A 16,855-nucleotide genomic window follows, 5' to 3' on the forward strand; every position below is an offset into this window, starting at 1 on the left:
CTGACTGCATGAAGCATTGACTACCCTTATACTATTTTATAATAATGAAATCAAAACAAAATGAAACTGCAGGTTGCAGATAAATAAATTTGTTTAATGGATGTCTTCAATGTCAAAATATTTCACATAAATGACTCTGTGGAATTTCATGCATAATAATGTATTATTAGAATTCCAGTGCACTTATTTACAGCTGAAGAACATAATATATACAATATTTTCAACATTAGGTTTATTGGGTACAATCCCTTCCATTGTTTCCCTTTTATAATACGCCAAATTTGAGATTTTATATCCAAACATAGTTTTACATTTTTAAATTTTATAACAAGGCACAACAGAATAATAAAACAGTAAAACTATAACAGTAAAAATGTACTTATAAATGTTGTAAGTTATGTGAAGCATTGCAAGTACAAATATCCATCTTTTATCAAATCCCTCTTCAACAATGCTGAGACCCTCTGCTACATATGACCCTACATGAATCTTACCATAACATGAACATTGAGTCCCGGTTGATGATGTATTCCAGCAGTACTGATTTGAAATTAGAGTCTGTTTGCAGCATATGTTGTTGTTTACACAAACCCACAAATGTATTATATTGGCTTGTTGTGATGTGATTTCTCTGCCTATTGTTTGCATTGCATTTTCTTGTCTAGTTTATATTCTATTTGCATGTTCCTACCATTTTCCATTCCACTCATGAATATTTTCCTTTTTCAGCATAGTTATTTTATATTCATAAAGTTATATTCTGGTCTTAATTTGGAACTCATTTTATGAGCTACAAATGAACCTTCATATTTAAAAACTTGACAGATTGCACATATGCCCTGACATGGTACAGTGTGGGGACTCTATTCAAATCCATCACACCATGCTCTCGATGGTGTCCAGCTTCGGGGGATGCTCAATCTCCGTGTGCTGCGTTTCCTGCTGCCTGCAGACCTGCTGGTATTCTTTCAGCACATTCACCACCTCGTCATGTCCAAACTGCATGGCGTCATCGACTGGTAAGTTCCCCCACCTGCACAGCAATAAGTAATAAAAAGGTAAAGATGAAGAGAGGAATCAGCAGATAAATCATGGAGGAGAATTTTCAACTGTGCAAAGTTAAGTATTTAATTATAGATTAACAATATGTGGTAAAGACAGTTTAAGCTCAAACGTTCACTCTTAGGTTGTATTAATTAGGGGTGTGATGAAACACCCAGCTCACGAGAAGAGACAGAAGATTTTAACACTATTTTACAGAAAACTATAATGAAGAAATAAGACAATATTCAATCGAAAGTCCCAAAATGAAAACCGAGCACTGAAAGGTTTTGCAACAAACTCAGGTAACTGGCTTCTCTCCTGTATACACTCTTACTTATTCCATATGTATGGTGGAAAAGAGTCTCTTCACTCCGTGAACCAAGGTAACAACATAACTAAGCGTTTTCTGGCAGTAGTTGAGGCCGTACTATCAAACACTCAACAGATGATTTTTGTGAAGACAGATGCTATTTTGTCCTCCTCTGCATTTTATTCAATGCACCAATAAACAAGTAAGTGGGCTACCATAATGTATTCACACTTTGAGGTTAATCTGTTATTAGAGACAAATTCCACGATTATGGCATAGGGTTCTACATCCGGGTCAAAAAATGTTTTCACAATAGCCGCATTTATGGGAAATACAACAGCTTGAAATATACCGGAATTATCCTTTAATTTACTTGAATTTATTTTATTTATCAGGGACAATGCACACTAATAATACATAAAAGTCATCCACTGTCCCTGGACTGTTAAGAGGTCACCCTAGAATGAGATAAGTACCTACACTATGTGGTTGTGATTATGTTTGTATGTCTTGCTGTGAGACATAATGGTACATTTTCAGGTCAAATTAAAAACCTTTACTTTCATTCAAATATTTTTTCAAACCCTGTAGTCCCACTAAGATTATTTTATCTGGAGGACAGATAAGAAAGAATAAGCTTCTAAAAATGTTAAAATATTTGATCATGATCAAAGGCCAAACATAAAGAGCAGTGAAGAAATCCAAAGCTAAAGGATAAAAAGATATGAACATATGCTGTTCTCACCTGTCTTCTACAAACGGATCAACTTTGCAGGTGTCAGTCAGGAACTTCACCACATCTATGTGACCTGAGAAAAGACAACAGTTTATAGTTTCCCATCTGGGAGAATTCGATAAGACACAATCTTTTTCTGATAACTCAGAAAACACAGTTTTGACTTTGGTGTCAAAAACCTATGCAAGAGCAACATACCCTTTAAAATCCTCCTGCCCCAAGCTAGCAAGATATTCACGATTTACAAGTTTGTCTAATAGCATGACACATTGTGGGTGGAGAAAACAAAGCTGCTAAAAATACAAACTACACGGGGGGGAAAAAAAAGTGTATGACTATTCCCTCCAGTCACAATCCAACTCAGCATCAGATTGCAAAGTGCAAAGCTCTGCCTTTTTCATTTGGAAGAAAACTGTAATTACTTCCATTTTTATCTTGTAAACAAATGACTAGATTACAAGGCTCTTTTTGAAAAATGTTACTGTTGAACACATTGCAGCGGGGCATTAAATCTGTACTGTGACTAAACTTAGAGCACAACAGAAGATAAATAATTGACCATATGGTGCTCTGTAAGGGTCTGTGAGCTGATTCATTAGGGGTTTTGTACAATGTGAGCCAAAGGTACTGCGTCTCTGTAGTTAATCAAATGAAGTGAAAACTAATGTTGCACTAATTACAGCTGTGAGCATACAATGCAAGTAAAATACAATTATCCTCTCAACTAAGTTTTACTGAAGTTTGTGGGTGTGTGATCAAGGTGCTCTTGGGTTGCTGTGTCAACCAATCCTCATTAAAAAGTATTTTAAAGCTAAAATTGGTAACTTGCTACATGCTGTCGTTGTAGAACCACAGCGAGCATGTTGGGGCAGGTAGTGACAGACTTGTTATAGTATTGTCTCACCTGCTATACCTGGTTCTATCCACCAGGACAGGATGGGACAGACGTGACCTGACAAGCTGACCAACGTTTACCAGCAGAGTTTACAGTGTCTCCAACCAAAGGAAATATGCCAGGTTTAGTGTTTTACTCTATATCCACGACGTTCCACTTCCGGGATTGCTCTCGTTCTGCCGGAAATTCCGCCGGATGTCACTCTTTTCGGATGTCCGTTTTTGGATGTCCATTACCTTCCGCTTTCTTTGTGTTGTAATTTTAAACTCCGGTCGATTTATGAGGACTGTGATTAACTGCTTCTCAGATCTCTGCAGGGTAAATCCAGACAACTAGTTAGACTAGCTATTTGTCAAATCTGAGTTTTCTGTTGCACTACTAAAACAACTTTTGAACGTACACATGTTCCACCAAAACAAGTTCCTTCCCGAGGCTATTTTGCAGCAGCACCGTGGCTCCGCTTGGCGCTTAGCACTGCCCAAGACGATTGTGATAGCCAGACTCTCCTCCGCAGCGCTGTGGAGGAAGGTCTGGCAAAGCAAGACTAATGTTTTACCAGCTCAACTTTATAACACAAACCACTCGTCATTTCTCAGTTTGTACATCCTTGAGACATACGTGCTTCGGAGCTGTCATTTTAAAGTGACGTCAATTAAATATGATGTTGCCATGGTTTGTACAATCCAGCTGTGTGCCCCCCCCCCCTCTTTTATACGTCACGGGTGCCAAAAAGACTTAACACCTTTGCATCCTCACTGACAGCTCCTCTGGCAAGCCTCACCTCTCCTCAAGATTCATTTTAGGAATTGAGACATCTGTCAAGATGGCATGCTGAGATTGATTTCTGGGGTCAGAGGCAGGAGGACAGAGAAGAGATGAGACAAGGAGGCACAAAATAGAGAAATGAGAAGAGCCCATAGTACACACTAAGGAAAAGGCCCTGAACACCCACACAGGTGTTTTTACTCCGGAAAATGACATCTCTGCTCAGGTTGAAGTTGGGTGGAGCTTTGCTGAAACTATAATTTATGAATTCATAAACCAATAAGAATGATAAAGATGTAACATCTCCCACCTTAACAGGTGCAACAAAGCTAAAAGGAGGATCAGAGAGATGCACACAGCCCATATAATGTGTTCCATGGAACTTGGAACTTGGAAGCCAGAGCTGGGAATGACCCTCGATGTCCCTCTGAGCTGCTTGTGTTCCATTTAACAAGTCGAATTTTCACTGTGGGGTTAGCTCTAGCCACGTTAGCTATTGTTAGCAATACCAGTTAATAACAATGCATTACACATTACGCATTACGTTTTTGTGCATACAAACAGCTTAACAAGTGTAAGAAATAAAAATAATCAGTCAAGCTGGCTATGATATATGAGGATACAATTATAGTTGAATAGTATTGTGCGTTTAGTGTGTTTAGTGGAAGAGCACTTTGACAGCTTAGTCATGCAAAATGAGAAAAGGATACTGTTGTACGTGCAGAAAGCAGCACTGTGAGAAGCCTGTGTGCCTGCTCAACTCGGACCCGTGTACACGTTTATGCTCTTAGGATTTTACTTAAATAAATACTTGTTAAACTTTTAAATCCTCTCCTTGCCTACTTGGTGGATTTTGAACCGCACACAAGTCCACAGATAAAGGTTGGACAGGACTGTGTGTACGACTGATTTAGTGAGACACAAATTAGACAGACGTGGAGGATGGTTAGGATATTATATTATATATTATTTTTGGTCAAAGAGATTTGCTGCCTGACTGCTTCACAGTTCGCCTGTGGAACTGATTTAGTGTTGCTCAGTCACTACATCAGGACCACAGATGAACAGATCATTTGGAGCTCACCCTCTGCTGCAGAGATATGAAGAGCTGTTCGAGAATCATAGTCTTTCCGGTCCATGTCCATGGATGAGAGAGCAAACCTGAAGGAATAAATAAAAGTACAGTTCACCAAAACTTTTTTTTTGATACATAAAATTGAAAGAAAATGTCCTTTTTCCACATAGTAATATAAAAATAAAACTACGAACATATATTTCAGCATTGTGCTTGAATTTGAGCTAATCAACATGCACGTACCGGTATGATTAATAGACAAACCAGACATAAATAAAGAAAGTACCCTTTACATCTGGAAAACCTATGCCAAGCAGCATTGAAGCAATTCACTTTACTTACACACTTTGCACCCATCTGTATGTTTTTTAGTACCCACGCATGGTGTTAACATTATGAAGGCCATGTGTTAAACAGGACAAAAATAACCAGGTTTGCTGGTGATGTACCTTCTCAGGGCAGACACATCTCCACTGTAGGCGGCGAACATCAAATTAAAAACAGACTTGTTCTGCAAATACAGGGAAATAACATAAACATAGAGGCTGAAAACGCAGTAAACACACCAGCAAGAACAAACTAACAAAGCAACAAACCCTGTCATCTCCATCCGGTCTGCGAGGGTCCTGCTTCTGGACAAAGTGCCGCAAGTTGTCATAGTTGTGGAAATTGAAGAGTGAAACGAGCTCCTGAGGGTGATGACATACGGTATAATTGTTAGAGGAGGAAAACACTGGAGGACTTGTATATTATTTATGCATATATGATGCTAGTTATGCTTTAAGACAAATCTATATATATAGCAAATTGTTTGCAATTAGTTTAATGTAAAAAAAACAAAAGAAAACAGGACAAGACGAACAAAGGTTTAACAAAAATAATTCAGATCCATGAAGTCACTGATATGAAAAATCTGGAGCTGCTACATCACAGGAGATTTTATGCCATTACTTAGCTTCCTATGCGTGATTACGATCTGGCACCTAGTCGCCATGTTTTTGAAAAGGTTGATGCCCAGAAATGCAATAAATTGAGTGCAGGGCCTCTGCAGATACAGACACTGCCGCACACATCTAGTGGGTCGTAAGTGATAACTGAGACAGATTATTTTTGAGTCTATGAATACAATCCTACTCATTGTGCCTTTAAGCATCTTCTCCTTTACCACAAACAGTCTAAATGCAAAATGAAAAACTGTAACATCTTGGTCTAACCTGACAGAAGTGTATTCCCCGGACGCTGTTTCCAACTCTGTCCAGAGGAGGAGACCAACACATCACTCCCATGACGTTGGGGATCACCAGCAGAATGGCACCGGACACCCCGGATTTGGCGGGCAAGCCCACCTAAAAGATGAGAGATGTGGAATTTGTTTCAGCTCATTCAATGAACAAACATTTCCTTCACAGCGTAGGCGAAATGATCACACTGAACACTACTTTATCTTTTATTTCTGTTGTGTCAGACGGGTGGTGTGATAGTACAGTCACTTCCTACTGTTGCTCACATGAAAAGCCATCTGGCCAGAGAAGTCATACATGCCACATGAGTGCATGAGACTCAAAGTGTTTCGCACTGCCTCGGCACTCAGGACAAGCTCGCCTGTGATTGGACAGATCCCTCCGTTGGCCAGAGTGGCAGCCATGATACTTCCTGATTCGCAGGTCACCTCGATGGAGCAAAGCTATGACCAAAAGAGGATCAGTTCATGGTCAAAACTACTGAATCGATTTTCATGTACAGTTAAATCAATATCAGGCTACACAAGAGTATCGATATACTGTAATGATACTTGCTCCATTCATGAAAGAACATTTTACCTGGAAGTAGAAGTCTAGCGCATCGATCATATCAGCTCCAGGAGGAAAACACTGGTGAAGGAAATATGATCATCGTGACTATTTGATTGACTGAAGTATGCTGGCCACTGTTAAAATAAACTATGATTTCTCAACCAGAATTCAAGAATATCTTGGTCAGGTAGTCTGGCCCCTCAAATATGGTCAAAGGGCAATGGATAACACCTCTAACATGATAAAGTGCCGATTGCACAGAGGGGTGTGGGGGATGTACAGAGACGCAATGGAGAAGGAATTCCAGTTGGCCTCAAAAATCGTTGGTCTAGCAAATTGATGATGGTAGCAAAAATGGATAGAGGGTCAAATAAAAAAATAAATTGTATTCCGTGGCAAGAGACTATTATGATGAAACCATCCTGGAATTCCTAAACACATCCTGAAAAAATTAAATTAAGAAAATGTGTTCTTATCGGACAACAATGATATCTATTTTTTTCAGATATAGAATTGCTACACTTTAAAATTAAATTTGAATTTAATTCAAATACAGTAATAATATGTACGTATCTTTGAAGAAGTCTGACATAAAAAACATGTGATTTAAAACACTCAGGTGGACAGAGTTGGTATGTAAACATTAAGCTTTATCTTGAACTGATGCAACAGCAAATCAAAAGCATTTCTAATCCCACATATTTCAGCATTCTGTGGCTGACCTTCTTCTCTTTCATGTAGTATCCGATGGCAAAATTTCTGTCGCCTGTCTCTTTTTCTGACTGGAACCTGAGACAGAATTGCAGAAGGGGTCAATACCGAAACATCAATAATGCAATAGAGCAGTGGACAGGCAATTTGCCCAACACTCTCTTTCAATAAGGTGTGCTAAAGGATGATTATTAACTTAAAATACCTCAAATTTAATCGATAGTACACTCACATGGCATTGCTAAATCCCACATACTCTTGGCCTGCCATCTTTTTCACATACTCCATAACCTAGGTGAACAAAGACAACATTTTGTGTACTGCAGCATCTCTGACTACTGACAAAATCAACCCTCAGTATCATATCCATAATGTTAAAAGAGAAGAGGCACTCTACTTACATAGTCAAACTTCTCTGCCTTATTTGAACGAGGCTGAAAAACCAAACAAGCGTCACTGATTGCATAATTTAGTAGGTAGAAGTCAGGGAGAATTTCACAAAACAGTACGACAGACAACTTAACTATAACATAATACTGTTTTTCTGATTTAAATCTACAAGACACATTTTGAATATGTTTGAGAAAAGCAGCCATATTCAGTCAATAACATTTCTCAAATTTATTTCATACATTTGGATGTTTTGAAGATATATTAATAACTGGTTACTGTTGCTTTATGACATTTCCCCCAGGCTTTGTCATGAAGATCATCATCACATCAACAGACTCACTCAACAACCTGCAGGCTCCATACTAGAACATAGTTCATTATTACCTCTGCCAAGGTTTTCGGCTCAGTTTGTCTGTTTGTCTGTCAGAAGGATTACAGAACACCTACTGGCCCAATTAATGAAACTTAGTTGAAGAGGTGTAGCATGGGCCAAGGAAGAACCCATAAAATGTTGGTGCAGATCCGCATCACAAATAGACAAAGAGTGTCTTCTAGTTTAAAATAAGTCACTGATTTACTATAAAACAAAAACAAGAGGAATATTTTTCCAGAATTAGGTTGAATATTTGGCAGTGTTTTAGTTTTAAAAAAAACACAAAAATAAATGTAGGCAGAAAACATTTTAGTATGTTCAAATGATTTGTCCTTTTACAATCAATGATTTTGCTTTTCATGTGTGGAGTGCAGCAAACTTTAATGCTATTCCACAAACTTGCCCATGGGACACATGGATCATTTTGTAAATATAAAAAATGGAAACAGTGCCAAAATCCAACCTGTGTCAACAACATATTTGTGTCACTGACTTTTTACTAAATAGTGATTTACTGTATGTGCTGACTCAACTATCACACACCAGGCCTTACATGTCCATCTGTTTACCTTGATAAGAGAGCTGATCACTATGGCTCCAGCATTCACCATGGGGTTGTGGGGCTTATCTGGGAGAAAGGACAATGAGATAAGACACATGATGATGTTAATGAGGTGTTGTCTCTTAAAAAATGTTTTTGTTGTATTGAAGTTTAATATTTAGTCAGAGGTGCTCCACATGCTGTAATTCAGCTATGGTCTTGCTTGGGAAAAACAGAAACACAAAAATGTAGTACAATAAAAGTAACCACTGCTGATAAGAGCATGCTAGGTTCTGCAACCAATAATTATTTTCGTTATTGATTAACCTCAAGTCAAGTCAATCAACTCAATTTATTATTTTGCCCAGAGTGAGCAAATTGTGCAGTAGCAAGTGTAACAACGCATAGCAAAACATAAAGCACACAATATAACATACAACAGTTGACATAAACACATGCCCAGGGTGGCTTACACCTATGGATCCTCTAGAACAGTGGTTCCAAACTTTTTTACATCAAAGAACCCTAAAATTAGACCACGGACCCCCATCAAGACTTTGTCCCAGGGTACCCTACCTGATAGAATTTTTGCTTTTAGATGTTATATTACAGAAAGTGAATGAAATCCATGAGCAAAATAATTTAATTTTAATAATTTATACTTTTTATTAATCCCCAGTTGGGAAATTTTCAATTTACGCTCTGTTGTTATTACACACTACACACAGGCCTGAAATACACACACACATGCTCAGGTCCTTTTACATGCACAAATGGAGAGATGTCAGAGTGAATGGGCTGCAACTGGATAGGCGCCCTGAGTGGTTGGGGGGGGTTTGGTGCCTTGCTCAAGGGCACCTTGGCAAATCAGTCATGCATTCTGTCATTGTGTTACTTATGGATGAAATTATAGTGAAAATAAATGATTCCCCTTTTTGTTGGGGACACCCTGGAAACCCTTCAAGGACCCCACTTTGAGAACCACTGCACAGAGACTATAAATATAATCATGAACATTGAATATTGTCAACATCACCATTACCAATGTAATATGCATTACCGTCAAAAGAACATATAAATCTGGACATCAGCATCATCACGTAAGATCATCACCACTAATATAATATTCTATGTCTCATATTAAAAAAGCACAACTGTCACTGTATCATAATCCTCATCATTCTCATCATCATCATCCTCATCATAATCATCTTCGCCACTAAGGTAAGGTAATGGACTTGTCAACAACAGCAGCAGATAGCGCCTCCTGTCATCAGCATTCAAGGCCTGTATGGACACAGGGATGGGAAGGATTTCTTGTACCCTCTGTCAATTTTTTTTTTTAATGATCAATCAATTGTTTGTTCAGTCTATAATAAAAAAATAAATAAATTAGGAACAACTAAATTAGATGAGATGGGATAAAAAATATATGATGTGGTAAAAAATGTGATGGAACAATTCTCAGATTCAGCTGGAGGAAGCTGATCCATCCAGTGAGTAATAGCACTGATGCAGTCAGTAAATCATATAGATATCTTACATAGATTTCGAGCATCACATCATGTAAGCTTTTACAATACAACAGGACAGTGATGAGGCCTTACACACCTTCATCATCGAGCGAGAGCATGTTGAACTTGAATCCACTGGGCTCCATGCCAACATAACGATGAACCCTCTCTGATCCCTCCTCGTGGACGGCGATGGCGTACTGCAGGGGCTTCACACAGGACTGCAGGCAGAACGGCTGCTTGGTGTCGCCTACTGAGTGCCTGGTGAAAAAAGACAGAAAGTTTGCAGTCTCACTGAACATAAAACAGATTCACTTTGATAGTCACACTTGGAAGGTGCATTAGGCTTCTCTGGCAGTATTGCTCAGTCATATGAGCTGGCTATTCAGCAGCAACACTGCTTAAAAACTAAACTGCATCAATATAAGAAAACAGTCTCAACTCTGTGACAGAAGAAAAACAAGTTAATTCCTTCAATAAATGACAAATCTGTTGAGATCAAAAGTTCATTCTTAAAGGGACAGTACCGACAAGGAAGCTAAGCAATGTACTGCTGTGGATGGGGCCACCAGATTCCTCTGACAAAAACCCTGCAGAACACAAGAGCTGGTGGTCTACTGCTGGCTCGATCAGTTAGTCAGTTTGTGTTATTGTGTGACTTGGGTGTTTCGAAGGGTTAGCTCGGATTCACCAAAGTCACACAATAACACAAACAAATGATCTGATTGAGGCAGCGGTAGACAGCAACTCCCTAGTTGAGTGCATAGAAGGTTGCACTTAAACTGATATTGCTTTTTTGGGTGGGCCATTTTTTAGGTGGCTAAAATATATTTAGCTGCTGCCCCCGTCCACAGCAGTACATTGCTTAGCTTCCGTGTCGGTACTCCTGTCTGCTTCTCCAAACTGCTGACATGCCGACCATCTACTGTAGGTAATACGCTGACTATGGATAAGTGCCTCATAGAACCCCACTTCAAAATATCACAAATATCCCTTTAATCTTGGAAATAACAATAATATATAACAATCTCATCACAAGGTCCATTCAGTAGGTGTTCTGGAGCTTTAGATCATATCATCATCAGTCTTCCTCAGCATCAGTCAAATCAAAATAATCTTAACTTTTAAGCCAAAAAGGATGAGAAGTCTTTAAAGTGCTCAGAAAATCTTTTATTGAAATATCTAGAATTCAATGTCGAGTGGGAAAACAATATATAGCTCCACAAAAGCTACCAAATAGACCTTGGTGGTGGTGTTTCTTTTTGTTGTCAAGTACAACTCTGTAATTCTTACCTCTGGCCATCCACTGTACACAAAGACACACCCCACAGTTCTGGACTAAACTTGGCCAGCTGGGGGATGTAGTCTGCAACCTAAAGCCAGAATAGACAAGAGAAACACAGTAACCAACAAGTCAGTTTAACATGATGGAGTGTCACAACTAAAAGCACTGCAGCAGAGGAGGCGAAAGTGATTTTTTATGAGCAGGAAGACAGAGTAACTAAGGCATGTTGTGTCTCATAATTTCTTCAGTATACAATTTGAAGGAGGGAAACAGTAAGAAGTTTAATATGATTTCAAAGAAAGATATGCCAAATTTTTAACTGTAGATTGTTCTTGACTATACCATATACAGTACTTCACAATATGTGAAATAGTTACATTATGCCATATGTTTCTACATTCATACTCTTCAAAAGAACCTAGTAATGATAACATTATTTTCCATTTCTATGCAAACAAACAATGAATGCATACCTTCCCATCCCTTTGGCTTTGCACTGTGTTGTAGATTTCATTTATTTTTTGTGCAAACACGTCAAACTCAGGGATGATAAATTTCTTTCTGAAGGCCTGGATCAGCAGGACAATGTTTCCACCGACACACCTGAAAGAAAAACAACATAATGCAGAGGCACTCAGGAGCACTTACGGAAAATGAAATATTTTCTTTTGATAGTACTGTAACAATGGTGCAACAATGTGGTGTGTGTGTGTGTGTGTGTGTGTGTGTGCATTCCCTGGTGTAAGAGCAGCAGCTGCCAACTTCCAGTCTTAGTGCTGGGCCTCTGCTTTGATCAACATGACAGTAAATAAAGCTGGCATGTCCTCACACACACTAACTACACAACACTGGCTTTCACACCTCCTAATTTTGGCTAATCAAGTTAAAGGAATAGTTCACCACATGTAGTACAACTTATGACTTTCTATGCACACCTGTTAGCTTTTACTGAAGTGTTGACATGAATGTTTATTGACTTGTTTTGGCTAGCTATATACTAATCAACAGAGAAAACAGTGACAAGAAAATTCACAAAAGTATTAATTCAATTACATATTATTACAAATGTGTTCATGGTACTGTGTCAACCTCCTGCAGTTCTGACTTCCTCCAAATTCTTCAGATTGTTCTTAAACTTGTCATAAATTACTTATAATAACTAAGGTCAAGTATGTGTTGAAGACAAGGGAGGATAAAAAGAAAGGCAGAGACAATCATGCAGCAGGTCACATACAACAAATGCTTCATTAGAAAGGATTGTTGTCGGAAGGTCAGTCTAAAAATAGTTTGGTCTCATCATGCCTGCACAGGGTAGTGAATGGAAAACAAAACACCATGAGACAGCCAGCTATGAGATACAAGTCCATTTGTCCATACAGGGGCATTGTACTGTAGAAGTGCAACACTCCCAGAAAATGGCAACAAAGTCAGAAACTTTGGAGAAAAATCAATTGTTACATTGCCTGTCAATTATGTTGAACTTGTTGCCCTGTTCCTTGTTAAAAGTTGCCCAAATGTTACCATGTGTGTCCCTGCGTTTGAGTTGCTGAGCTGCTGTATTAGAATCTATTAGTTTATGTATGAATAGAAAATGCATTCATAATTTGTAGGCTTTTGAAAAAGTACACAGAAAATAAAACTGACAATGAGTATCTGTGCCATAGCATTGCGGTTAAGATTTTACTGCTGACTTAAAAAAACTTCCCAAGTCTTGTACTGAAAATATAATGTATAATGTGTTCACCTTAAGTCTCTAGATGAATAAAACCCTGTACCAAATACAAATGGACAGCTTTTAAGATGATCACAGTCTATGTTGTGAGCTGTGTCCTCCCTCTGAATTGAGGAGAGCACTTGAAGCAATAAGGTCTGTGGTGGGTTATAATTTGTAACAGTGTCATTCTAATCGGAAATATTTTGGTGCTTTGAACACCACAAACTAAACACAACAGAGCTTGATTGCATTGGAGTGGGTAGAGCCAGTAAAATCTCAGCAAGTTGTGTTTTGGGGTGAACTATTCCTTTACATTTGCATTTACATAGTTGCAGTTTGGGTGAACTAACCATTTGATTGTTTGATTCAGTCCTAGTCTATATCGACAACATTTTATTCCTGGGATTGCTGAGGTGCCGCTGGAAATTCCGCCGGATGTCCCTTATTTTGTCCGGATGTCCGTCACCTTCCTCTTTCTTTGTGTTGGCATTTAAAACTCCAGTGGATTTGTGAGGACTATGGTTAACTGCTCCTCAGATCTCTGCAGGGTAAATCCAGACAGCTAGCTAGACTATCTGTCCAATCTGAGTTTTCTGTTGCATGATTAAAACAACTTTTGAACGTACATGTTCCACCAAAACAAGTTCCTTCCCGAGGCTATTTTGCAGAGGCACCGTGGCTCTGTCTGACGCTTAGCGCCGCCCAAGACGATTGTGATTGGTTTAAAGGAATGCCAATAAACCAGAGCACGTTTTTCTCCTATCCCGTAATGCTGTGTGGTCTCGCCAGACCCTCCTCCACAGCTCTGAGGAGGAAGGTCTGGCAATGCGAGACTAATTCAGTCTTAACCACTTGCCCATCTCCTCCACTTGTCACACCTGTGGAAAAGGTCTCTGTCCATCATCACCTCAGGAACAGATTCCTTCACAGCCAGTCGGAGCTTCTCCATGCAGTCCTTTAGACGAGGGTCTGATGCATGAAGGCCGGTTTTCTTCAGGGCCTGCAATCAACAGGGGGACAGATGAAAACACAATAATAGATAGATAGATAGACAGATAGATAGATAGAATGTTTCTTTAGCTTCTTACTGAGGTAAAGTATGAAATGGGGACATCCTCTTTTCCTTCTGTGATGGTGTAGAAAAGCATGTCTTCCACTCCCGTGCTGGGGAACTTTGAATAGACATTCCTGATGAAGTGAAGATTAAAGTCTCAAAAAAGAGGAAAGCGACGATTCTTGCGTGCTATTGACTTACACACGGCTACAGAAGACATACCTGAGATAATGATTTCTTCTAAAACTGCTAATTCAGTTAGTTAAACCGACCGTTACCCAGCTGGGTCATTCAATCATGCAAAATGATCTGCAAGTAAACTGCTAATGTTGCTATTATGTGACCTATACAAGAAACAAGATACACTTTAGATGCATTCACAGACAAGTCAGAATGACAGAAAAACATCGTACTTATTTTGTATGTGTTATGATTTTCAGTGCTGTTCCTCTTGATATATTATAATAGGTAATTTTGCAGGTTATTTTTAAATTTCTTATGTTTTTTATTTTTTTTTGACAGGTTTGTATACAGGTTATTTGCTCTCTTTTACGCTCTGTTGGAAACCTCAAGCTGCTTTAAAAACACTCACATCAAAGTGCTGATTGCCTAATTTATAGCTGACACATGATAACTGACACTAGGCCTGACATGACCACCTTTGTAGCAGAAACTGTTAATATACAGTATATATATTTTTTAAATGCGTCTTAATATATGTGATACAAATACAAGGCCCAGTGATTATGTGCTGCCTGTAAAATAATCCACAGGACACTCAGGTGTTGACACTGAGATGTTTAACACACAGAGACACTTACATTTTCAGATGGAAATGATCCAAGTCTGTAGGCGGTGGTCGCTGGGACGTCGTTGTTGATTTCGTGCTCAGACAACATGCTGGCTGGAAGATGAAAACCTTCTTAACCGCATCTGTGTGTTTGACGATCAGTTGTACAGAGCAGGACAGACGCAGAGCTCTCAGACAGTGCATAGTTGCCTACAAATCTGCTCTGACAGCTTGGTTTGACGGTGAAGAATAGTAGGCATACATATGCTGGCTGGGGGGGGGGGAGTTGGTGTTTTTAGAGTTGTTTTCCAGCGGCTCCTGCGAGGTCAATGACATTAATATGACTGGCTCAAGTTTTGCTGCCTTCAGTGTCGTCGGGAATTTTGTGCTTTCGACTCATTAACTTTTTTTTTTTCTTCGCCAAACCTAAACGATAGTAGGACTATAGCTTGTATCGTTACAACCAGTGCTGGGAAGTAACTACTCCTTATATATATATATATATATATATATATATATATATATATATATATATATATAATGCCAAGTAGCTTGTGAATTTTAACAAGGAATAAAGTCTTATATTTAGTCCTAATACTACATTATAATTATTTGTTGATTAAATGTTTTATTATTATTCTGAATGTGGAAAGTAACTAGTAACTAAAGGTATTAAATAAATGATGTGTATTAAAAAGTGGGCATTCAATATTTCTCTTTGGAATATGTTGGAGGAGAAGTAGCTTATGAAGTAGCAGAATATTGACATATTTAAGTAAAGTACAAGTAAAGTATATATGAATTTTTGTACTTAGATCCTACCTCTTAAAATTGAATTATGTGCCTGATATTTAGAAATCAGAATCAGAAAATGATTTATTGCCAAGTAAGTAACACTAGTTTTTTTTTTTTTTTTTTTTTTTTTTTTTAGCACATTTAAGCACTTGAGTATACATAAAGTGGCTCTGCAACACATGACATAAAAAAATAACACTTTGGCTACTAGACACATTCGTTATTAATGACCAAACATGCGCCATAAAGTTATAAGAAAAATATCGAGGGGCACTTGAAAGCAGCAGAGGGTCTGTATGATAGGCACACCACCTCATGTGGCAGCTGTCTCTTGACTGACAGATACAGTAGCCAATCAGGGGCTAGAAATGTATTTTGGATCGCAAGATGCTACCATGAGGACTTTATGGGTGTCAATCAGGGTACATTTCAAATGTTGGTATCAGGGGATTCAGTATTATGAATAATAAAGACCCATGAAATCAGAGCAGAACACAGTAGCTATGATGAAATCATAATTTAACCTCACACCTGTCATATCTTTTCAGGAAGAAAGAAAGCCTTTGACTTGTTGTGTAACACCACTTGGTCAGTCAACAAGCTTCTCAGTTTATTATAATGATCACCACCTGCTGAACCTGTTCAGCACATTCTGTCAATGGTAACTGATAACTAACTGAACTGATAGCTTAAATTAACTGTGTGCAGCAACAATTATTAAATGTGAGTGGACATAAAAGTATGTGAAACATAAAATACTAAATATATTAAAACTACAAAAATAATGTTTTAACCAGAACAATTTAGATATTACTCAGGTGACTTAAATGTGTATATAATATGAGTTTGAGATGAAGATTATTGTTAAATATCATGTTTCCACCTGACCTGCCTCATTCATGGACTATCAATCAGCACTGAAACCACGCCCTTTTCCAAGCTTCTATAACTCCACCCTTCAAGTGAAATCCTGTTTAAAGTTAAGAGAAAACCCAAGTACAGATTGTAGATGCAGTGCAGTCTGTGGATACATTACTGATACAAAATCATCCATACATCCATATATC

At 38.4% G+C, this 16,855-nt stretch overlaps 1 protein-coding gene across 2 annotated transcripts; it reads right to left on the reverse strand.

The window, feature by feature from the left end:
• Nucleotides 1-215: 215 nt before the first annotated feature.
• gls2b (glutaminase 2b (liver, mitochondrial)) lies at nt 216-15,266 on the reverse strand. 2 transcript variants are annotated; one of them, XM_028576217.1, is made up of 18 exons: nt 15,025-15,266; nt 14,238-14,337; nt 14,028-14,149; nt 11,909-12,038; nt 11,444-11,523; nt 10,248-10,411; nt 8,665-8,723; nt 7,731-7,763; nt 7,562-7,620; nt 7,341-7,407; nt 6,646-6,696; nt 6,333-6,509; nt 6,040-6,171; nt 5,422-5,514; nt 5,275-5,336; nt 4,835-4,911; nt 2,100-2,163; nt 216-1,033 (listed from the first exon to the last, which is right to left on the reverse strand). In XM_028576217.1, the coding sequence occupies exons 1-18, from the start codon at nt 15,195-15,197 to the stop codon at nt 877-879; spliced, it is 1,800 nt and encodes a 599-aa protein (XP_028432018.1). In that variant the 5' UTR covers nt 15,198-15,266; the 3' UTR covers nt 216-876. The 2 variants fall into 2 exon arrangements, with proteins under 2 accessions (XP_028432018.1, XP_028432019.1); XM_028576218.1 differs by lacking the exons at nt 14,028-14,149; nt 14,238-14,337; nt 15,025-15,266 and adding an exon at nt 13,500-13,591.
• Between the last annotated feature and the right edge of the window lie 1,589 nt (nt 15,267-16,855).

The sequence above is a fragment of the Perca flavescens genome, chromosome 4 (assembly GCF_004354835.1).
Source record: "Perca flavescens isolate YP-PL-M2 chromosome 4, PFLA_1.0, whole genome shotgun sequence".
NCBI lineage: Eukaryota > Metazoa > Chordata > Actinopteri > Perciformes > Percidae > Perca > Perca flavescens.

What these genes read in the sequence shown, in the direction of transcription:
- gls2b (XM_028576217.1), bottom strand. Translation starts at nt 15,197, where the DNA reads ATGCACTGTCTGAGAGCTCTGCGTCTGTCCTGCTCTGTACAACTGATC. An exon ending in TGATCAGCTCTCTTATCAAG is followed by an intron (nt 7,764 to 8,664) that starts GTAAACAGATGG and finishes TTGGTTTTTCAG; the next exon opens with CCTCGTTCAAATAAGGCAGA. An exon ending in GATGTGTCTGCCCTGAGAAG is followed by an intron (nt 4,912 to 5,274) that starts GTACATCACCAG and finishes TTATTCCTTCAG; the next exon opens with GTTTGCTCTCTCATCCATGG.